The 25482-nt window shown below is 38.4% G+C and overlaps 1 protein-coding gene across 1 annotated transcript in view; it reads left to right on the top strand.

The window, feature by feature from the left end:
* Positions 1–3256: 3256 nt before the first annotated feature.
* The window catches only part of LOC119740297 (death-associated protein kinase 1-like), an 88285-nt gene continuing 66059 nt past the window's right edge, over positions 3257–25482 (top strand). The window contains exons 1-5 of the mRNA XM_038215562.1: positions 3257–3540; positions 9637–9858; positions 20875–21013; positions 23865–23988; positions 24462–24510. Coding sequence (XP_038071490.1) covers positions 3479–3540; positions 9637–9858; positions 20875–21013; positions 23865–23988; positions 24462–24510 — 596 coding nt within the window. The 5' untranslated portion in view covers positions 3257–3478. The remainder of the gene's footprint in view (positions 3541–9636; positions 9859–20874; positions 21014–23864; positions 23989–24461; positions 24511–25482) is intronic.

Raw genomic sequence — 25482 nt, 5'->3', positions numbered from 1 at the left:
GGAAAGTGTTTGAAGAGCAGACAAACAGTATGCCAATTGTTCGACTAAATGAACTTATATTGGAATTAAAATAATATATTATCCAGAAAAGTTGACAGGTGAGTATAGTTCACCGATGTTAGTCCTTAGCCTGTAGATAAAGGAAGCCGTTGAAATAAAGGAAAACAAAAACCGGGTTGAAACTTGAATATGGCATGGACACCATTTTCAACCATAAAATCAGTCCTACACTTGGCGCGTGTCTGTCTTTTTGTTGAATACATGTATATATATTGCAGTCTGCAGTATATAGCTCTTTTCTATTGTATTTTTCCATTGTTTCGCAAAGATATCGTCTTACCCGTGATCTGAATTATGTGTCAAATAAAGGTTATTTTAAGTCCAAAAGGGTTAATTGCATTTCCAAATGTCCATTTGAAAAAACGTCTGCAAACTCATACAAACAGACACAATTTTGACATGTATTTTTAAAAAGTGTTTAATACTTTGGGCAACCAGTAGAGGGCAGAATTAATTTTGTTCTACATTGCATCAAATATTATATGAATTAATAAGGTTATTATGTACCCGTTGTGATTGAATTGAAGTCCGAATGCTGTAGTTAGAAATTTAAAGCTAATCGACCTCATGCGTAGCGGCCATCTTAGAGGGCATCTTTTGATAGTATAATTCAGTAACAATGAACGAACAAAAGGTTCACTCAAGCATCATTATCACATCAAAACAAAGACATTGCTCTCTAAGATGGCTGCTACGCATTATGTCTATATACAATTAATTACTGGTTAAAACTTGGGAAGTAAGTTAATTATCGCTTATTGAAAGATTTTGTTACTGGTTCCAACGGAATTATAGTTCAATTATTTTTGTATGCAGTATATACACAGAAAAACCAAAGTGAGTAATTTGACTCATTATCGTAAAAAAAATGAGTCATTTTGTCAGTGTAGTGACACACTATGGCTCAAAGTGTGTCATTACACGGACAGAATGACGATAATGAGTCAAATTACTTATTTTGGGTTTAGAAAGAGTATTTTTATGATTTTTGATAAATCATCAGTTTGATGTTTGATCTTTTGCAGACTATGTGGTTGAGAATGTTGATTGTTGATTTTGCAAAATTTGTTTTACAAAATGAGCTCGTGTGACTTATGATCCATAACTATCTCTAAATAACTATCCGCATAATTATACATGTTACACCTTTAAAAATCATTGCATTTATAAAAGGAACTGTACAATTGCTCATGAGTTTGGCTGTAATCAATCAAAAAGTTCGAAACTTAAAGCAAAAAAACAATTGTGTGTGAATTTTTTCAGTTAATTAAATTAACCGAATGCCACGTGGTCTGTTTCGAGAGAGATGTACCGAGTGCCAATACGAAATACACATACCCCAACGGTGCTCCCATTGCGTTGGTTCGGTACTACCTTTTTATACAACTTCCCTCAATACTTGCCTTTTTGTTAACAACAACCCCTCCCCGCTCCTCGTGGAAAGAGAATTGGACACATTGTCTCACATCACAATATAACAACCAGGCCTCATAAATTGGCTCCTGTTAAAAGCGCATAGCGCCCTCTGTATATTTTCTTCACCTTAAAATTACAGAAGTAATTTCACCACGTAAACGTAAGGGCTGTTCAGGGTACATCTAATTCACGAGTAATTGCGTGATTTAAAGGATGTGGGAGTGACAAAATGATGTGTGGTTTGTAATTACAGGCGTTTTGTCTTGATGAAGTTTGGGCAAACGTGACTTTCATAAATATGGCCTGTCTTCCTCCATGCTTCGAGACAGCATCTTTATCTCCATCTTCATCTTCAACCATTTAGTTAGCAAAATATCCTATTTGGATACATCACGCTACCCTGCGTTGCGTGTGGAAGAACTTGAAAATGAGCTGAACTTGAAAATGCAGTCGTCTTTTTTTTTTTTTTTTAAATGTGTGATGCAGGAGACCGTGATTTGGTGGGACTGCTGACTATATTTGCTGGCAACTTGTTCCAATCGATGATGGCGCTGGCGGAGACGAAGAATGAGTCCCTGTGTACAGGGTGACCCCCCCAAAATGCATTAACCCCAAAACATTGGCCTTTATAAAAAAAAAAAAAAGGGATGGATGGATTTTATATCTTCGGTATGAGGTTAAAGCTGAGAGCTTTTCCTTTCAAATAATGAGAAAAAATCATAAAAATAGCACTTTGGGTTTCTGAGAAAATGCCAATTAGTCATTTTTAGTGAAAGTGAAACATTTTACTGAACGCCTAATGCTGTGCATGCAGTGTGCAATTTCTTTAATATTTTGACATATATATGATGCTGAAAAGGTTTAAAATAGGACGAAAAGGTTTAAAATAGGACTAAACGGATGAGATACCTGTTCAGGTGGAAAAATATAATGTATTTCCATCAAATTCATTTGTACCCTTCTCCGATTATTGTGAGCTGTATTGTTTGTAAGGATTAGGACATGCAAAAATAGGTACAAGTCCCGTAATTTTGTTTGTGTACAGGATGAAAAAAAAAAAATACTTTTACATAATTGGCATTTTCTCGGCAACCCAAAGTGCTATTTTCATGATTTTTTTTCAGTGTATGAAAGAAAAAGATCTCAGCTTAAATCTGATGTCCAAAACATTAAAGTCCAAATGGGCAAATGTTTAGGGCTTTTTTTTGGGGGGGGGTGTCACCCTGTTTGCCCATTTATACTGGCTAGTCTGCCGAAATTTCTAATCGTGACCCATTTAATGTTTGTAGAGGGGAGTCTTCTGGGGACTGAGATTAGGCAGCAGGGGAAGCATGGGCATCAGTAGAAAATTTAGATTTAAAGTACTGATTAATTGATGTTAAAATGATTAATTATATGCCTTCAACCTGGACGACAGCACGAGCGAAGTGATTGCGAAAGGCCTTGCCGAGCATGCAACGATTCCGCGCGGGATGTCATTGCTTTTTACGTTGAGGGCGCTGTTCGTTACATTTTTCTTGTATTTTCATCATGTAGATGGTGAGAAATTGTTCGTCTTTCAATAATTTTGTGAAGCTGTAGTAAAATAATATTTCCTGTGACGACTTAACTCTGTTTTATTGTTTAAATAAGACAGTACACAATTAGTGGGAAAAAGTAATAAGAATTCGTTTTAATTGTGCCAGAACGTTGTTTTGATATTTGACGTTATCTACAAGTACTAAAATAGTTGTATGTTCACAACAACTTGCCGTTTTGAGGTCTCCGGCCGCATGTGCCGCGCATACGTACATGTAATGTACGTTCGAATATTAATTCAGTCGTGAAAATATAGGAGCGTGATTGGAACGGTACGGTCCGGAGTTTCCCTAACTTATTTCTCGCTCTCTGTTTCCGTCCAAAATGCGTTAAGAGTCTCATTCACAAGTGTTTTGATGATCAGACCCAGTGTCCGGGGATGTGCCGAGTTTGTGGTCATTAGTGGCTTTGTTTCGGAGCCAGAATGTTGACTTTCAAGACCGAGCCCGTGGAGGATTTCTACGAAATCGGAAAGGAGATTGGGAGGTACGTATATTGCGCTAGCGTTGTGTACAAACTACAGTGTTTTGTTTACGGAACACTCGACAGATGTAACACTTCCCAACCTACATGGTTTTATTTCTCCATGGTTATACTATAGCGAAAACTTCTGAGTGGATACTATAACCATTTTATGTCATGTATTTTTTCACCATGGGGAAAGAATATTGCATCCTAACGCCACTTTTTTTTCATCATTAATTGGGCCGTCTCAATCAGTGTCGGTCAGTCACTGCCAATATGTTCAACAGCCATGAAACTGGGACTGAGAAACTTTGAATATTTTTTGTAACGAAGTGGCTATCGTTACGGCACTCGTTGTTTAGCGCCCTCTACGATATTTTTTTGGTACGCACGCAGGTATATAATTATTTGTTTCCACACGTTTTATCGAGCAGTGCGCCAGCTCAGCCGATAGAGGGTAGGATTTTGCACCGCGAGGTTGCGGGTTCGGATCTCAGTTTTGCACTCGAATTTTTTTCCTTTTCTAACCTGAGGCTTTGGAGGATTTTTTTTAAAAGGGAAATAAAGTCCGAATTTCATAAAGTTCAAATTCACTTTTTTCCTTCTAATTTTATATTTTCTTGTCATGTTTTTTTATAAAAGTTGCCAGGTTGCAGTCTACCGTAACGATAGAAAATGGGAAATGCGTTACGGCTGCCGTAACAATAGCCACTGCGTTTTTGTAAATGCACTCAACTCTCCATAGACTTTGGTTTGTACACAACCAAAGAAGTGGCGTCTGGATTCTAAATTCTTTCTACCATGGTTTTATGTCTGCTCAACTTGCGAACCAAATGAGTGGCCTTGATCATGATCAACATGATCAAGGACAAGGTGACAGCAGCCCAAGTTCATTGGCCATGTGGTTTCTTCTTTACTGACTTTCTCTGTCTGTTCAAATGTGAGCTTTATTTTTTTTATTAATTTTCTGACATTGTGTTTTATAAAATATTTTTAAAGTTGAATATCGAACTGGTTTGACATGTTTGAATGATTCAAATTTTATAATTACGGGCAATGTACAAGTTAATACGTTGGCAGTAAGCGCATTCAAGGTAGTATGCGCCATCTTGTTTCGGCACAAAAAGAGCATGCGTTGATAGACACAAGCGCACATTGGAATGAACGCATGATGCCTTGGAAGCGCAAAAGTTTTTGATTGACGTACGTACTTAGCAACGCGTGTTCTTTTTGCCTCGTGGACAAGATGGCAATCATGGCACATACCGTGAAAGTGCTTATTGTGCAAGTATTAATTGACTGTAATCTGCAGGTATTTATTATTGTTATAATAATTTAAGAGAATCTGGAAATGTCTTTGCTGACTTCTTCAGAGTGAAATCCTTCTCCATATAGCTCAGTTATTTTATTTCACTGTATTGAGTGGCATCCGGTCGTATGTACCGGTACATTGTAATCAAAATTTAAAACCCTAATTCCCTAGGCATTTTTGCTAGGATGCAACCTCAATCCTGCAAAATCCTTCAACTTCCTCTATGTAAAAATTACATACAGCCTCAATCCTCCAAAATCCTCAGAACTTTATTTCTTGAATGTGGTCCTTGGAGGGGTCACCACTGCCTCAATCCTGCAAAATCCTCCAGCAATCACTGTCAGTATGTTGAGGCAGAGCCAGTGACATCCTTGACCAGTGTGGAGGATTTCAACTTCAAGTGTAATGGGCCTAAATTTATAATATGCATGGCTGAGCATAAACAACACAAGTTCCGGCCCATTTTTGCCGTAGGCCTATAACCTCAATCCTTCAAAATCATCCATTTTGCAAAGAGGATTTTGGAAGGTTGGGTTAAAGTTGCATTCCCCGTGCTCTTCAAGAAATTCTTTTTTTTTCTTCAAATTTTAACTTGTATGTTTTTTTTCCAAGCAAAAATCCTCCTTTTTTCATTTTTTGGATGTCTGTAACCACGCAACCAACCTGGAAAAAAAGGAGGTTTTGTTTTGGGGAAACAGATCCGCTGTGTGAGCAGACTGGTTCCCGGTTTGTTCATTATGGATACTGACTGTGGGGCGGGAACCAGCCTACCGGTACTTTGCATTGTCTAGCAGCCAATAATTCGAAATTCTAAATTAATAATTCAAAAACTAAACATGGGCAGAATTGTTTTCGGTCAATGTCTCATTCAGAAGTTAATAATTTTGTATAAATTTCTAGAAAAATAGCCAAGTTCTAAGAAAAAAAATACCGGTAGAAGAGGATATATTTTTGGGGATGAAATTAAAAAACTAGCATTCATGGGGAACACATCCTTTTAAACAAATTTGCGGATGTCGATCGGTTGGCAAGTTGAATTTCTTTCACACATTACAGTAGGCACTTGTTGACAGCTTACTTAATTTTTAAAACCTGTATTTTCCCACGGAGACCTTTTCACAGATTAAGTAACAGTCAATCACAATACTGCAAAGTCAGAGATGCTAAATTTGGCAGCTAGATATTAGGCCTATCTGTACTGTACTTGCATCCTTGCACGATTTCTAAATGACTATTTAATTGACGCATTTTTGTGGTTGTCACTAACAATGTCCTGTATCATTGGAATTACCATGGATGACCAGGAGTGAGTGTAGTTATCGTCAATATCAATATTTGTTTTGATCTCGTGCCTGAATCATTCCGATCATCCCGGAATATCCCAGGATCCCAAACTTTATTGTTCGTCCCGCCCGACCTGATTGTTTAAAGTGCAAACACTCCAGACAAGATAAGATACTGAAATCTTATGTGAGAAGATTTCATTTTGACACGATAATGAGAAAGGGTAGGCCCCAATACAGTGTTATACCGGATGCCAATTCGCTAGTGTTGAACAGTTATCATGTGCATTACAAGAATGACATAATGAAATTTCCCAGAATTGCAGTAATGTTGCTAAATGTTGCTAGCATTGTGTCAGAAACTGTGATCCCTGGCTACATACGGGTTTACGGCTTCTGACTAGCGCCTGACCATTGAACAAAGACATTGACGAAAATGGGGAACTGCCAACGTATATCGGTAGGGCTGGATAGCTCAGTTGGTAGAGCACCGGAACTGCAATCCAAAAGTTGCAGGTTCAAACCCTGGGCCAGTCAATTTCTTCATTCAACTTGTAAGAATGTAAGAGTTACTTAAATGTTAGAAAAAATTTAAATGGAGAACTGTGCTGTAATCTACCGTATTGTGTTCTTAGTCTTTGTATATATTTTGAAATTTACATGAAATTTTCTTTATTGTTTGACAGCTCAGAGTTTTGTACATTGTAGTCTGGAGCATGTGGAGAGATTATTTTGGAATCATGATTCATAACAAAACACTGGACATGTACAATGTAGGCCTACATTTCCATCAGTGCTGATGAAACAGAAAATATTAAACGTCATAAATTGACAAGAAGAATCTGTTCTTTTAAATTACAAACCGAAACTACACATGTGTTCAATGTCATTGTAACCATATTTTAATATGCCGGGTATCTGCACTACAACAGAAATTGGATAAAAATTCTATAAAAAAACGTACAATGCTAATTGTATGTAATGTATTGATGTGTATCGGCATTCATATATCAAGTACTATCACCCCACTACAGAGGCTTCGTAAACACTTGAACTGACATGTCTGACGTAGGCAGCATATCTGTGGCACCACAAGTGACCAAAGGGTACCATAGCTACATAGGCACTGCAATACATAATGTATGCCAAATATGTGATACAATGCCCATTAATTAAAGGGAATATACAACATTTGCAAACATCGAAAAATAAAACTACCAAGTTTTTACGAAATACCTTACTAGGATGTTGGTAAATGACAGTCTCAAGCATCTTGTAAAATTATGGCACCTGGTGTGAAGTCGTTTTCAAGAAAATGGTATTTTTGTAAACATTTCCAACGGTGGTCGGCCGACCAGCGTTGGAAAAACCTAACTATTTTTCAACTACTGCTCCAAATTTACCATTTTTTCAGTCCAAATTTTGTTTGCTATTGGTTACATGTTCATGAACGAGTGCAGGCCAGCTAGACTGGTTCCCTTGCCCTACAATTTTCCATCATCTATAAATTGACCCATTTTATCTTTTGTGGAGTCAGGGAACCAGACTACTTGAACATTTTTGTTTTTCTTGGTTTTTCCAACCTTTTCGAACACAAAAACTTCAAAAATGTCAGTGTAACAATATTTGATCTATTATACTAACCTCTCAAATAGTTCATTTCTGAAAATTACAGCAAAAGCCAATGATGTACATTCCCTTTAAGGTCGGACTACAGCTAATCACAAGTTCTCTTTTCTTTTCTGTTTGTTTTTGTTGTGGCCAAAATCCCTTGCCTGCAGGATAAATAATACTTGTAACTTGAGTAACAATGGCTATGATGCATTTGAATAAATTTTAAAATTTGAGGAAAGTTTACCTACTGGACCATTAAATTATACAGTTGTATACGTACTGAGTACTGGCTGTACGAGTATGTTCAACACGTCGTGTACGTAAATTATCAGAGCGGAGTCACTTAATTAGGAAATGGGTTCGTTTGAGCAGAGGGATAGAAAACCTTCATTTGCCAGTCGCATGTGGAGCAGGTAACCTTAGTTGTCATGGCTGTCAGCATGATCAAGGTTTGAAAGCTGTTGCTGAGACAGCAAACACACCAGACAAAAAACAAACAAACCTAATTAGCTCCACTTCAAGGAGATTGCCACGTTTTATGAGATGTCCAAACATCTCAAAACTCGGTTCTGGACAGCACCCTGTGCTGCAGAAGCTTTGTATGGCACTGATGAACGGGAACATGTACCAGTATCAGTTCTGATGATGTTTGCAGGTGGTTGTCTCAAACGAGGACATCACTGAAAACAATCAGATTGAATTGGCCTGGAACACTCTCAGCTGAGGACAGACATGGAGATGGTGTGTAATCAGTCATCCGTGAAGCACGGTGAAGCATCCGTGAAGCACGGTGAAGCATCCGTGAAGGGTTTATGAATCACAGCTGAGTAAATTGCCACATGGCCAAATCAGTGGTAATGATTGACGTGGTAGATCTTGGGGCTAATTTTACAAGTCTACAATTTTGAAATAATTTACTGTACTGTAAACGTGCAGTATGTATCAAGTACGCGCATGTTTATGGTGTAAATCAAGGACAGAAACCGAATTGCATCGGTTGGAAAACGTGTACAAAACCAATGAGAGCTGTTGCGAAAAAGTTAGTACAAACAATTAAAGGAAAAGGGAGGGGGAACAAAAGAAAATCCTTGATTTACACCACAAACAATTGTATGCGTGCATGCAGTGTGCATGATGTACACACAAAATATGAATGTACAAAAAATACATTTTAATGTACCAACAATTTTGTACAAAATGCACACTTTTATGTAATTGAAAATTCTGGAATTTTAAAATTTGATAGCCTTTTAGTATGATAAATGAAGTGTTATGAATTATGTGTTTTGAAAATCAATTATGATTAACATATTCAATGATGCGATATAGACAATAAAATGATCATGAATATATTCAACTCTAAGAAAAATTGCACCTTCTTGTAAGGCCCCCAAAAAAAGTCTCCGGTTTCTGGTATGCGCGCGCGTCGCCGTAGCCATGCGCGTCGGCAAAATGAAAAAGGTTTTTTTTCAATGAAAGATGATGTCTCAAAACCGCCAAACTCACTGGTTTGACTGGAATTCTGCTGCTGCGCAATTTTAACGTGTTTTTAGATTGGGTTATGGTCGAGAATAAGCTTTATGTGGCCTCTCTGGACTCCCATACATTTGCACTAAGTTTAGTCGGGCACCATTTGCAGTCATCAGCCGACATTTGAAGCAAAAAAATCAGGTAAAAAAAAAAAAAAAGCCGCGTCGCCGCACCACTTTTTGGGCAAGCTCCATACCAGAAACCGGAGACTTTTTTTTGTTGGCCTAACATAGAGTATTTATTCAACAGCTTCTTAATCGTACATAAACACCTTTGGCTGGTAATATTGTTTTTGTTGAGCTTTATGTACATAATGCACAACTACTTTCTGATGAAAAAGTCATTATAATACAGCATCAATGTTTTATTTTTTTTCAGCGGTCAGTATTCAGAGGTCAAGCTGGTGACCGAGCGCAGCACGGGTCAAGACTTTGCCGGCAAGTTTGTCAAGAAGCGTCGCTATGCCTCCAGTCGACGAGGCTCCAAACGGGAGGACATCGTCCGGGAGATTGAGATTCTCAGCGAGCTGTCCCACAGCCAGATCATCAGTCTCCATGAGGTGTTCGAGACGCAGACGGAAATGGTGCTGATCTTAGAACTGTAAGTTGGGCCTTGGGCATCTTGGGGCATTAGCTTAATGTACACGCGGATCCATGCATCTGGGAGATGGGAAGGTGTTTTGAGGGTGAAAAAAATTGTGATGCTGCTGGAAAATATCTCATGTCCATTAAATCACAGTGCAGATATCATATCCATAAGTCAAGTAGGCTTGGGTGGAACGGGATTTTGAGAGTACACGGTATACCATATTCAGTATTACCAGGTACTTTTCCGGGGGGGGGGGGGGGTTGACTACCAAACCATGAATTTCAATAAGACAAGTAGTGATAGAGCAACCGCAAAGAGGCAGAATGAGCTGAACTTCAAGGATCCTGGGGGATGCATACGCAAAAGTAATTTTCAATTTATCTGTACATGTAGATAATAATAATACCAGAGTCTTATAGCGCACGTACATGTATCTACCAACAATTAGGTACTCAAGGCGCTGGAAATTATGTCTATTATTGAAGACAGGTAAATTAAGTTTTATGAGAAATATGAAACCCATTATGTAGCACCTTAAAAGGATTGACAAGGTGCTGCGGCGCATATTGCAGCCACTGCCAGAAACACCAGGGCAAACCCCTTCTCTTAGCGATAAGTGTTACTAGGTTCTTTAACGTGCATTGCACAACACACGGGACCTACATTTGTACGGCTTTGCGTCCCATCTGAAGGACGAAGCAATAATGGTAAAGTGCCTTGCTCAAGAGCACAAGCACCATGTTCCCACGGTCAGGTTTCGAACCCATGAATGTACCACGGCACACGAGTCAAACACCGTAACCATTGAACCACAGCACCCCACGTAAAGTGCACATCTAGCCAAGTTCTGTTTTCATTAGAACTTCTTTTGAGCGGCTTTTGCACACATCTGGCCACATTTTAAAGAAAATATTGTGGTATTAAAGTTCCATATCAAGTTTTTCAGTATTCTGTATTTTATTTTATTTTAATGATTCAGTAGGCCTATTGCTCGATATTTAAAAAAATAGTTTCACTATGGTATTATTGAAAAATCATCCAAATCTAAAGTTAAGTTCCCCCCTAAAAGGATGTTTATTTTTTTTGAAACATTGCATTTTTTGTTTAACTCTGCAGCCAAAATGTTTCCAAAAGTGGACATCAGCTCCACCCTGTTTGAATTTCATCTAGGGTCAATCACACGTTTTCCATACTCTAAACGCCATCTTGAAAATGTTCCTATGGAACAATGGCAGAATTCAATGATTAAGACCAAAAAAAAAAAAGAGTCGTCACCCTCTCCCCAACATAAAAGAGGAGACACAGAAGTGAAGCCTTTCCTTCAATTTGGCAATTTGTTTTGCACAAATGTGTCAACACTGTGTGCACTTGTGAAAAATGGTGAAAGCTCCAGTTTGTGTCAAAAGCAAAATCATATTATTACAGTACATGGATGTATACACTATAATTTTTTGACGACTTGTTTTTGGAGTACGTGCTTGCTGCCCATATATTCCCATATCCTGTACATGTTACGTGTGCCAATACAATGTACATGCAGTTTTTTATTCGGAAGGAAAAACACACTTGTCAAATGTCGATCACCTGTGGAAACTTTTTTCCCACATTGGGGATAGGTCATTGAGAATTCTCTCTATTTGGATCGCTGGACTTGTGCAGCGGGTTCCTATTGTTCCTTTCTTGAATGGCTAGACAATCCTTGAGCAACAAATAATAGTCTTTATTCTGTCATTTTCAGTTCATTGCATCTTTTGAATTGCTCAAACTGAAAGTGTCATGCTTGGTCATACATGTGCACAGCTAGTGAATTTGTATTTCACTGTGTACATGTACACTTGTATGTAAAAATGTACACGTAGAAACACGACAGGCATTGTTAAGACGCAGTTCCAGCGTTATGGAAGAAAATGTAATGTCCCTGACTGAGCCACTTAACCATGATATCTAATTAATGATTCAGAGAAATGATCAAAAGGGCAATTCTTTGGTCACTGTGTGACATAAAATTGGGCTCGTCTGATTTTTGAAGGTTTACTCCTTGTTAACTGCATCTGACATACGGTTCATGCATTACTTTAGTTTAATTGATTCATCAGGTTAGTAGTACTGTTCTCTCCCTTCCTCAGAGTAGGCTATAGTTGTACTTTCACAAGTTGTGTCAAAATATTAGGAAAGGTCATCAAAGTTTGGTCACGTGTGTGACATCAGACGTGAAAATGTTATCCGGCCCATTCTGGAAATTCACAGGATTCTCCAACTTACATGTAGTTCTAAGGACACACACACCCATAGGCCTACTTCTTCTGGAGCAAGACTAGTCTTTTGAGATTTACAAAATGATTTAACAATGTACACCCTTTAGTTTGCTTTAGTTTTACAATATGGGAATTGTTCTGTGGCCACGTGTGTGACAATTTGATCAGTTACATGTGTGACATTTTGTAATTAAAATTATGCTAATTTATGCATGGAAAGACCAACTTATAAAAGTTCTTAAAAAATTTGCATCTTTACTTTACTAGCAATACTTTAGTGAACAATAATCTTTTGTATTACATCACATCAAAAGCTCCCCCCCCCAAAAAAAAAAATTAGGTTCAATTTCTGAAGAATCGTCTTAAAATTCCTAAAATCAGTCTGTAATCTCATTTACCATTACTACATGTAGATGATGGATGTACAAGATTTGAAAAACGTTTTTGGGTTTATTCACTGACCAAGTGCAAAACAAAGTCTGATAATTTCTGTGATGCTGGAATTGCTCTGTAAATGTTTTGAACTTGGGACTATGTGTCTTGTGCAACCATGCATTTTGCAATGATCTTTTCCAGTAATGAGGAAAATCATTAAGTAAAAGTACAGAAGTACACAATTTTCGATTTGGTTTGAGGGTGTCTGGGTGTCTTTTGGATGCTCTTTAGGCTATTTTGGACTTGTACCCAGTTTAACATGGAGAAATGAAAACATATTTTCTCTGTGGTAAAACCAACTTGTACACCCTGTTTTTCAATTTGAGGCAGACCCATTTTCTAAAAATGCTGGCTGAAGCCTTGCTGAAAGAACAGTGTATTTGAAGGAGTTAATCATCAAAATGATGTGTACATCAGAGCAGAACTACTATACAGTGTACAGGTAGGCCTACATGTACATTAACCCTGCTTCCAAAATCCTCCAAAATTCTCTTTGCAAAATGGAGGATTTTGCAGGATTGAGGCTACAGTGTACACTAGGCAAAAATGTGTGGCTGATTTTGGAGGATGCACTGTGTCAAGGTCTTGGGCCGATTTTGTGTTGTTTATGCTCCGTCGTGCATAAATTTAGGCTTAGGTTACACTTGAAATCCTCTGCACTGCTCCAGGATGTCACTGGCTCTGCCTCAACATATTAACGGTGCTTGCTGGAGGATTTTGCAGGATTGAGGCAGTGGTCACCCCTCCAAGGACCGTATATTCAAGATACTGGTACAGGCCTAACAGAGGATTTTGCAGGATTGAGGCTGTGTAGTGCAATTTTTACTTACATGGAGACAGTTGGAGGATTTTGCAGGATTGAGGTTGCATCCCAGCAAAAATGCCTCTAGGGAGTTGGGGTTAACCTTAAATTTATCCTCCACGGTCTTCCAAGCTTGGTGGGCGATTGGTACATGTATGTATATTAAAACATCTATAGTTTTGATCCCACAAGCTTTGGGAAGCACTATACAGCAACATACACATAATTTACTGGCTGTAAATTTACCAGTGTGTAAGATTTCAAAACCACTTTTACAATGCAATGAAGAGTGAAAAGATAACGTGCATTGTAGTTGTTGATCATTGCCATCAGCCAGAGAGTGCCAACCATTGTCTGGTCTGTCACGACTCTATGCTTGACTGTATGGATGCATTGAACCCGGTCAGCATGGTCAGTCACTGTGTACCTGCATATAATGTCTGCATTGAGCCATCTCAATCTCATTGCCTTCCACAGCCTAAGGCACTGCAATTACATGATATTTTACCCCGTGCCACTTTTCTGTGAGATCATCTGGATTGTAAAGTTGTAAAGTACATGTATCATGCACTTCCGTGACTTTTGTACGGTGCATGTACATGTTTGTCCACAAATGGAGGAAGGGAAATCAAATAACCCCAAAAAGTACATTTTTGAATTACATACATATTTAGAAAGAGCCAAATCCTTGTACATGGGGAGGCAACAATAATATTATATGTATTTCACATTATCAATGTTTACTGCTTAATCCCAAGAAGTTGCTAAGACTGTATATCATACAAGTATTTAGTAGAAGAAGCCTGTGGTTGAACTGAACTTGGTGTACAGCCAAGTCCAGGTCACTGCCGGCATCATGAGCTGCCAGCAAACAAGGTCATCCTTTGGGAGCCCTCTCACAGCAAGCCATCTCGGTGGAGATCAGTGAAGACGATGGTCTAGGTCCTGATGGAAGATGCAGAAGTTGACACCAAGGAAGAGCTGACCAGCTGTACATGTATGGGCGACCATGACGTGTGGCGTGTCAGGCATCGTGCTCGTCTCAAGCCACGCCTGTTTGAGTCGATGAACTGACTGGAGACGTCCTGATGTTGTCATTATGACAGCATACATGTAGGCCTACTTCTAATGTACAGGTGTATACACGTACATTCTGTAAATGTACACATGTACATGTACAAGCGCCAGAACAACTTTCTGATTTATCTCATATTGAAAGTTACTTGCGAACTGGTATTTAATTTGCTGGCACTCACAATAATGCAACTCGTTCACTTTTCTAGTCATAAAATACAACCAGAATAGAGACCTTCACCCTTCGTACTTTTATTTATATTGAAAACAATATTTTTAGCTTGTGATAGGGTCCCTTTTGCACAGTGTCCTTGTGGGCAAATACATGTAACAGCTGACTACATGTACACTGAGTTGAAAATCTAAGCCTTGTATTAAAGGCAGTTTAGGGAACATTAGGGAGCAAACAGTCAGCCACATGCAACCCAATTTTGAAGACATGTAGACCAGGAGATGAATTTTTGCAATCCTGTAGGAAAGAGTGCGACATTATTCACCCTAACCCTCTTCAATCCTCCAAAATCAACCTGGCAGTTTTTTAAGATTTTTGAGGATTGAGGCTTGAATGGCAAAAAAAAAGTGTCAGTTGATTTTGGATGGGTGCATTGTCATTGTGTCAAGGTCTTAAGCTGTACCCTGCATTCTATATTTTTGGCAATGCCATTGGCACTGCATCAATGTATCAACAGTGATCGTTGGAAGGATTGAGGCAGTGGTCACCCCTCCACTGAACAAATTCAAGAAATAACGGATGATTTTGGAGGATTTGAGGCAAAATCGAATTTTAACATGGTGGCAGAATTGGAGGATTTTTCAGGATTGAGCCAGTTAGGGTTATAAACTAGAAAGTTGCAAAATTTGGCTTGGCTTGGATTTCATTTCATTTCTTCATTTCTATTTCCACTTCATTCATAGGCAGAAAAAAAATACAGCATTGACAAACGCAGAAAAACAAATGCGAAACACATTTAAGGACAGTGAAATATGAAGTGGAGGGGACCCGTAGGAAGCACAGTTTGTCGGGTACGGGACCCCGGGCCCTGGACAACAAAGTTTGGAAAACAATAAGAATTATTTGAATATAACAGATCAAATTCAATCTGTAATTTGTAAACCAGATTTGGCAAGACATTAAATTGCTGATTGCAAACATATTTTTTTAACTGAGCATTTCGCTCATTGTCTGGTTTCTCCTTCAATGGTACACTGTGTGAGTACTCGTGCATCCTTTTATCCAAAATCCACTCCAGCCAAAAACCATTAGAGTGAATTTCCGCTCCAGTTTTGAAGTTGAAATTTAACCCCAGTCGGAATAAGGCTGTGTCTGCACCCATTGGCAAAAAGAAAAAAAAAGAAAAAGATATTGGGATTATTTATGACTATCTGGTTACCTCGTATGTGTACCTTTACCGTGTCAAGAATCGAAAGATTTGAGTGGAATTTTGAATTGAATAGATTGAGTGGAATTCTGTGCGGTATATCTAGATGGATCGAGTGACAACTCTATTGTCCTGGTCTTTTTCTGGCTAGACATTGCTTCGGGCTAATTGAATGATTGATGATGATCATTGAAATATTCTTGAGTATAAGTTGAATAGAAGGTGCTTCACAGTGTACACAACTGCAGTGCAGTGTAATTTACCTGAGCATACTGGTACATTGTACATACACTGTAAATGTACATGCATGTATACATGTAAGTTTTGAAGTTGAAATTTAACGTGTAATGAACTCTACATGTATGTATACATTTTATTTCAAGTACCTGGTACATGTACCCCCATGCAAGTGTTACATGTTCATGTCCATTGTAAAGATCTTTTTCTGGTTTTTAGAGCATGGCGAAGGTCTATGATATGTGAGCAGATTCGCTGATTAATTATGCAAGATCACAACCGCCTTTTGACCTCTAGATTTTGACCAATCAGCAGGCGCTTTCTCAGTCCTGATTTGAAAATCACAGGCGTGTGGAAACAGGCACACGTGGATTTTTCTAGGCGTGTGGTTTTCTAGGTGTGTGATTTTCTAGGTGTGTGATTCTGTGGTCCAGGGAAATTCAGGCGTGCAATTAATCACACTTCTCGGGAAGCTTTTAGGCGTGCGATGGCGTGGGAGTGCGATCGCACACCTCAAATCAGAAGGACTGCTTTCTATATCTGGTCTTCGGTCATTCACTCGTTGTCGCGTCATAGACATGGATAAAAAAAAACCTAGACACAGCAACAAAGGCTGTGGTCATGCACTCTTATGTTATGCGATTTGCACAAGCTTACAAGTCTAGGTTTTATCGATCTCTATATGCCCGGCAGTAATTGTTGTATTACAAAACACTGCATTCGAAGTGACCAATCAAATATAAATGACGTCACGATTTAGTAAAGTTGACTGGCTGAGGCGCAGGATTTCATAAATCTGCATGCTTAGATAGATATATCGGACGTTATACATGTACAGGAGAATGGGCTCAGTGGATAACAGGTGATACTCAGACTCTAGCCTACACCTCGTGAATTGCAAAATTGTATGAACACCTGTTGTTAGGTTTGTTTGTCATCATTTTCAGCCTACTGTTCGGGTAGGGTTACATGTAGGAAAGAAAATGTTAATACAAATGTGTACATGTATGTTGTATGAGTAGAGAGGGTTTTGTTTTCTTCGAATTTATAGAAACTAAATAAAACAAACTGCACTTCATAATGTGTTCTTCATTCATTTACACGTGTACACGTGCAATGTATATGTATGTAGAGACGATAAATCTTACTGCATGCATGTACTATATACACCAATATGAATAAACTACAAATGCTGTATACTAGTATGAATCATCTTGCAGATTTGTTACTTGGGGGCGTACATGTAGCTTCAACTAATGAGATTCTTTTTACAAGTTACAGGATTAAACGTTGGCCTCCGATTACTCGTACATGGTTGTGTACTAATGAGTCAGTATAATAATCATGTCGTTGAAGTTACAGGCATACATGCATCACTTGTTGGCTGGCGTCAGTGTTACTACAGTATGTCACGAACCTTACGGCGATGAAAAATGATCGTGCTAGTGCATTACAAATACAGAATTGGTTTGAATAACCTTTACAGAGACAACTCATTCAAATTTATGTACATGTACATGTCAGACTGGTACAAAAAATTGCAACAAAACAGTTTTCAAATGTAAATTTGTTTTTAGCATACATGTACCGGGACGCCCTTAACTTCCCAGACTTTTTAAAATCCATGCAGAGGATTTAGAGGATTTTGCAGGATTTACAATTTTGGAACCTAGCCAACAATACTGTACTGAGGGTCTTAACATGACTCTTCATCTGTATTCAGTGTAAAAGTTTTTCTCAATCACCTTGGAAAGAAAAGCTGTAGGCCTATTTCTGATAATATTAGACAGTACTCAAATACGGTATGTCTAAAAAACTTTGTTTATGGTCAAATGTCTCAAAACAATATCCAGATACATTGTGTACATAAAGTATGTACCGTACCGGTAGGTACCTGTACTCGTAGGTGGGGAAATGATTTTGTATATTTTATTTAGGCTAATTTTTTTTTAGTTTGTTTGTTGTTTACTTTACTCTATCTTAAATGATATTTAATTAACCCATAACGCAGGAAACACTGGCAAAGGAAAGACTTTTTTATTTTCAAAATATACCTTTTTTCAAATGTGGCAATAAAAAAATCGAGGTTGGCATGCTGTTGGCTGTAGGATGGGTTACCGTAAACACAGGTCCATGAAAGTGAAACATAAGATGAGGTTTTGAAATGTATGGGAACGTTTCAAACCCCATGTGCACATTTTGGCAAAGTTTTAATGCCTACAGACAGATACGTTTTTCTTCACACTGGCACACAAAGTGCATGAACACAGTACACAATAGTCAAGTTTTCCAAATTTGGGGACGTCTCTATAGTCCAAAGTCCCATTGGTCTGAAGTCCCATTGGTCCGACGTCCCATTGGTCCGACGTCCCATTGGTCCGACGTCCCATTGGTCCGAAGTCCCATTGGTCCGACGTCCCATTGGTCCGAAGTCCCATTGGTGCGAAGTCCCATTGGTCCGATGCCCCATAGGATTAGGGTTAGGGTTAGGGTCAGTCAACCTGAACAAGTGGAACTTCACAGTATTTTGTTTTGTCGGACCAATGGGACTTTGGACCAATGGGACTTTGGACCAATGGGACTTTGGACCAATGGGACTTTGGACCAATGGGACTTCGGACCAATGGGACTTCGGACCAATGGGACGTCGGACCAATGGGACTTGAAACTATCGAGACGTAACCCCAAATTTTCCTTTAACCCTCCTGCTATCTGAGCAGTCACATACAGTCTTCCCCTGCCATGCCTTTTACACAGGCTAGTCACCAACAGTCAGATCATATGTGAAGCATTAGCACTGTGACTAGTCAAATTCAATCAACTGCCAAAGCAGGCAAGAGGTACATGTAGGCACAGCTGGCTTACAATCACCTACAGTCAAAGCATAGCTGTAACAAGTTACATAGTCCAAGCCAGTCAATCCTGTCAGAAGCTCAAACTTTACTAGATTGATTTGGACTGTAAGGACAACTTGACACAAAATGTATGTTTGCATAGGAGGGCTTGAACTCATTCAGTCCCAGAACAAAGATTTAATTAACAGCATCTAAAATTGCGTTGTACTGGCACATTGACCGCGGTTATACTGAAGTGGAAAAACAATCTAATTAAAATTGATTTTGCAATTGAGGGAGTCACGACATTTAATCAAGGTTTCAATCAGTATTCATCCTAGGTGGATTTAATTATGCATTCTTTACAGTACGCATCACACATGCATACCGGTACAGTCCTGCCTGGCTGTCTGTAAGTACACTGTCATCAGGTTGAAACTTGTGCAAATTTTGACATCACAAAGGAACATTGTTATACCAGCAAGAACACTTTACAACTTTTGGTTGAGTGTAGTTTAGTACATATACAATTTATTTTTTGGATAAAAAAGATATGTTTGTCCCATTATATCAAAAATATATTGGAAACCCCTTTTTTTTAAATTCATTGACAGACAGTGTGGATTGTTTCCCTAGAACAATTTTTTTTTTCATTGCACATATTTTCTATTTTGTTAACCCAAAAGTCCCTGTACTGCCCCTGGTGCCCCAAACTGCTTTGCCAATGTACTTCCTGATTGCTAAAAAACCACCCATGTGTAGGTAAAATCAAGTACAATGTGGTAGGGTCTACTGGGTTTAAAAATGATACTGCGTGTAGCGGCACATGGAGTGTTCCTTTGTATGCATGGTTGCTGCGTGCATGCGGTATGATCTTTTCTCTTCTCATGTAACCGTTCTGCCATGAACTGTTTTCTTCTAGGTACTGACCAAACATTCATCACATAATAGGTAATTTATAAATGATTGCAAGCCTGTAGAATTTGTTTTGGGTTGTATTTGTTTAACCCACTTCGTTGGACTGTCTCCAGGTCTCGTGTCAAAGTACTCTTCTTGCACAACAGATATTGAACTGACAAAACACAGATTGGATGCATTTATGATACAGGATAGGTCTTAAGTACAAGAAACCTGCGTACAGGGTTTTTTTTGGGGGGCGGGGGCGGAGGGGCAATTCCACGCAATTATAAACCTCAATGAATTTTTTGTTTTATTAATTCCAAACACCATAAATGAAGTATCATTTTGAAGCTTTGAATGTTTAACAACACTCAACAGTTTAGCTGCTACGTTTAACTGTTCTATTAATTACAAATGTACACAAAAAGGTTCAATTTGTGTTCGTATGTTTTGACACCATGGTGTTTCAAGCCGATTGCTACTATGTACAACAAAAAAAGTAGGATGAATAATTTCTTTTTTAAATCACTGTAGAAACTTACTCAAACATTTATTATAATTACATGTAAAATCCACTTTTAAATTCATGGAACTTTAATTATGCACATATGCACTGTTGAAATGTGCATGTCCGACACCATGGAAATTAACAAAAAAATGAATGAAATTACTGTGTGAAATTTACTGAGTTAATAGAGCTTGAATTGTCTGAAACAAGTGTAGTTTATACCCGGTACATTGTCAAATATATAAAGATTTTACTTTATTCTTTATGCGTATATTACTTTCTGTTGTTGAAGCCTGCTTTTAAATTTGGTGAAATTTGTTTGAAAAAATCATCAAGCCCACCAGAGCTTGCTTGTCAAGGAGCCATCGCTGCTTACATGTAAATAGAAAATTGCTCACCAAATTTGTGTGTTTCATAAACACAACTGCAAACCAGCCACAAGTACATTGCACATCACTTCGGCTGGTGACCGGTTTTCGCTAAGCAAATATTCTCTGTGCTAAGCAGCCCCATGACAAAACTGGCCCCTACTCTTTGACTAGACTCAAGAAATTGTCATTATGACTATTGACGTTCTCTTAATTTTTGTTTCTTGACTGTGCAGAGTGACTGGTGGGGAGTTGTTCCACTATCTGGCCGAGAAGGATCACGTCAGCGAGGAGGTGGCAGCCAAGTTTACCAAACAGATCCTGGAGGGACTGAAACACATGCATGATAGACAGATCTGCCATCTAGACTTGAAGGTATGAACCGTCCCCCGAAATCAACCTTACCTTCTGCCCGTCACTACCTCTCATTATTCTTAAAAACAAAGTTAACAATTATCACGGGGCTTAAAGGGAATATACAACATTTGCAAACATCGAAAAATAAAACTACCAAGTTTTTACGATATACCTTACTAGGATGTTGGTAAATGACAGTCTAAAGCATCCTGTAAAATTATGGCACCTGGTGTGAAGTCATTTTCAAGAAAATGGTAGTTTTGGATAAATTTCCAACGGTGGTCGGCCGACCACCGTTGGAAAAACTAACTATTTTTCAACTACTGCTCCAAATTCACCATTTTTTTTTTCAGTCCAATTTTGTTTGCTATTGGTTACATGTTCATGAACGGGTGCAGGCCAGCTAGACTGGTTCCCTTACCTTACAATTTTCCGGCATCTAGAAATTGATCCATTTTATATTTAGTGAAGTCGGGGGACCAGACTACTCCACCATTTGTGTTTTTCTTGATTTTTTCAGCCTTTTCGAACACAAAACTTCAAACATGTCAGTGTAACAATATTTGATCTATTATAGTAACCCCTCAAATAGTTCATTTCTGAAAATTACAGCAAAAGTCAATGATGTACATTCCTTTAACTCTTTGCATTTTGTGAGCTCAAAATGGCATCTTTGCTATAAACAGTAGATGCTGAGCCAGAATACACATGTACCGGTATCAGCTGAAATGGAAAGGCAAATTCTTTAGTCTGAAATGTACAATGCATGTATGGAGAAATCACTGCAATCTTGCAGATCAATACAGGCACCAAAACGTCTGCCAGTTTAGCCCTAATACTGTGCGTGCTACATGTATACATGTATGTGTTGTACAATTTCGCAACTCCTCCTTGACATTTATATTCTGAACAAAAAGCTTGCACATTGCGTGTCCGCTTTACTAGGATCCTTGGTGAATGCACCGTGATTCTGTGAATTGATTTTTCTATGCCTGTTTTGAAAGTTGAAGAAATCTATGCCCCACTGTACTTTTGTATCCCATGAATGGTCTACATTAATGTCTCTTCAAGAGAAAATCACAATGTACACCTCTACATGTAGGCGTATAACATCATTCATGAATTCCTCGAAATGAGACCGTTAGTTTTACATTATGCCTCGTGTTGCATGGGTGCACTTTAATTAGTCTGTATATATACAGACATGCACGTATGACATCACCAGAGTGCAACAGCTGAGTGGCATTGGAACTCCCAATAAATCAATATCAGAGGGCATCAACAGATAAAATGCAAACACAGTCAAAATACCTGTTGCCTAGGCTTATTTAAAACGAAACTTGTACATTTCTAAAGTGCAGTGAACACCAACACGTCCATAAAGTTTGCACATGTGCGTGCATTTTACATGTCAGTTTTAAAATGGTTAAATGTCCAAAGTCTGACTTCAATTCCACCTGGTTTGATACATGTTTGCATATATTTACATACATTTATACTTTATATATTCTGAGCTTTTGGTGTAACACATATTTTCCCAATTTTTGGTAAACACAAATTCTTCTTAAAATTACATGGAAATACTAAATTGAAATTATTCATATAATTTACGTGTAAATCTCTTATGGCGTGGTACAGGTAGCCCAGACCTATAATCCATTTCTAAGGCAAAAAAAAAAAAAATACTCGGTCTCTGGTCAGCGCGCGCGTCGATTTTAATCATGCGCGTCAACTTTTTTTTCTTCAAATTAACACGGAAGCTACAACAGCGCCCTCTATTGCCGCGCCTCCTCAAATTTTTGTACCAAGGAGTACCAAGGAGCACCAAGGAATGGGGAAATTGCACCAAGGCAAATGATAAAGGGCACCAAGGCAAATTATGGAGGACACCAATGTATAATGAGGACACACAAAAGCAAAGTACCAGTAGTACCCACCTTGTCTGTACAATACAAGCTTGAAAAAAAAAGAAAAAAAAAGAAAAAAAAAAAAAAAAAAAAACCGCGTCGCCGCATCAATTCCGGAACTTCGGTCTGACCAGAGACCGACTATTTTTTTTTGGGCCTAAAGGATACTATGGCCACTCACGTGTTATGGAAACACCATTCACAGTCATCTCCGTGTGATATTTCATATGACTGTGATGCTAAGGAAATAACTATTAGAGGTTTACAATAGAGCTGACCCAGCCATCAATTAGGCCAGGGTCTTAAAATGGTCCTTGTGGAGTGATGATCATTAAAGCAAGGATGATGAGGCACAGTACATGTATGTGTCACTTAAGGTTTCTGACCTACATACATGTACATTGTATCCGAGTCTGATTTTCAGATAACCGGATTTTGAAATCTCTGATTTCTCCCGCCACTAAAAATGCTGTACAAAACTGATAGCAATTCAGTATTTACACTGACCACATTTGATCAGTCCTGCGGGGCACACACTAATATGAAAATAAATTGAACAGTACAACGCTGTTAATTTAATTATGTACTGTGTAATTTTAACATGTTTAATGTCACTTGGTTCATGTGGAGCTCATAAATAAAAAAAGGCACTGATTTTCTTAAAGTTTCTGAGAATTTCTTGGCACATGTAAGTACAGTCAAGTCTCGTTAATACAAAGTCGTTCGGACCTAGCCAAATTGTTTGTTATATCAGAATTTTGTATTAAGAGAAACATCAGTCCCATTCATTATGCGCATAAATGCACAGTTGAGACTAAGGCTTTATGTTTGTTATAACCAGAATTTTGTATTAACAGAGTTTGTACTAACGAGATTCGACTGTATTGACATTGAGAATCCATGTGACTCATTTCTTTTTAATGACAATTTATTTGTTAACCCTGTTGACTTCCTGTTCACAGCCGGAGAACATCATGCTGCTGAATATGAACAGTCACGAGGTCAAGTTGATTGACTTTGGCCTATCCCGCAAGCTCAGCAAAAACAAAGACATAACGGAGATGGTTGGAACGCCTGAATTTATTGGTATGGGCAGAAACTTACCAGTGGATCAAGTTCTGTAAATTTGGGTCCACTTTTTCCCCTGTACCTCTACGTCTGACAGTTATGATTATATAATTGTGATGCACTCCTTAATGCAGTCATCCTCCAAGAGTGATTATGAATAGCAAACTACCAAACTTGTTTGATATCATTCTTACTGATACTTGAATGGCAAATTACAAAGTAAAGGGACAGGAAAAAATGTCACACTTTGGACCCTAAATTTATAGAATGACGCATGTACCATTCGTAAAAGAAGAAGGGAAGTTATAAGAAAAAAATCAATGACGAATGTCACCAGCTTCGATATTGAAATACATGTACCGGTATGTACTTTAATTTATTAACTAATGGTGCATCTAATTTTGTTACTAATAAGAGATTATTAAAATTTTCATTTTTTTGTAATTGTCAGTTGTTATCTTTTTTTTTTTTTTTTTTTTTTTTTTTTACAGCTCCAGAAGTAGTCAACTATGAGCCTCTTACATTAGCAACAGACATGTGGTAAGTTATAGTTCAGAATGACACTGACTTGCATCAGCAAAATTTAAGCAGAAAATATTCAAATTAATTATTTTTTTCTGACATACTGTACCTGTACATGTATTAAGCTGGCAGGAATCATGGTTCAGTGTGTGGGGAACTTTCAGAATGAATACCACACCACATGCACATGGAAAACCAAAACAGATTTCATATTTATGGGCATTTTGATGCGCGGCAGATGACGCTTGCGAAAGTTGCAGTTTACACTGGAAAGCTATAAAGCCCTTCTAGGGCTTTCTTATACAGATACCAGGGTGCCAGTGTTTTACTTCAATAGAGCGTGCACCCGGTTCCCAGTACCCGGTTCCCGTACTATCCGTAAAATGCACACCACTAGTGCACATACAGTAGGTTGATAGGGTACTTTAGCCTTTAGTACAAAATGCCTTGATCATGTTGAACCATATCAAATCAGTCAACAACCTTCTACATGGAGCAAGAAATCAACCGTTAAATTTTCATTGACACGATTTAAGTGCTTTTTACTGATAGACTCGGGAAGTCTATTTAACGCTTGCATAGTTTTCTCAGTTAATTAATTTCTGTTATATATAAAGCTTCATAAAACTACAGGATGGTTGATTGGGTTTTTATTCATGACACCGGAAGAGTGGAACCTATTTGGACTGGCTTGAAATAATGAAAAGGACAATTAGGAGAAGATTGAGGAAGTTGACGTCTGATCCTCCTTTGAATGACTTCCTGTATATGGAGCCAGGTAGCGTGCCCTGACCGTCAGTGCAAAACCTGCAGCAATTTTATTATTCCTTTAGTCAAAAGTGTTTGAATCACCTTTTTTCCGACCGAGGTGATCATGGGATGTTTGGGTGGGGGAAGGAAGGGTGAGTCAGGTTTGTCGAATCGGAGGCAACCCTGGAGAAAGGTTTTTACCCCTCAGCCGAGAGGCTCGAGGGGTATTGTCATCGCCTA

This window comes from Patiria miniata, unplaced genomic scaffold (genome assembly GCF_015706575.1).
Source record: "Patiria miniata isolate m_02_andy unplaced genomic scaffold, ASM1570657v1 HiC_scaffold_5, whole genome shotgun sequence".
Lineage (NCBI taxonomy): Eukaryota > Metazoa > Echinodermata > Asteroidea > Valvatida > Asterinidae > Patiria > Patiria miniata.
Note: the sequence above shows the minus strand (reverse complement) of the source record. Positions and strands in the feature narration are given on the sequence as shown.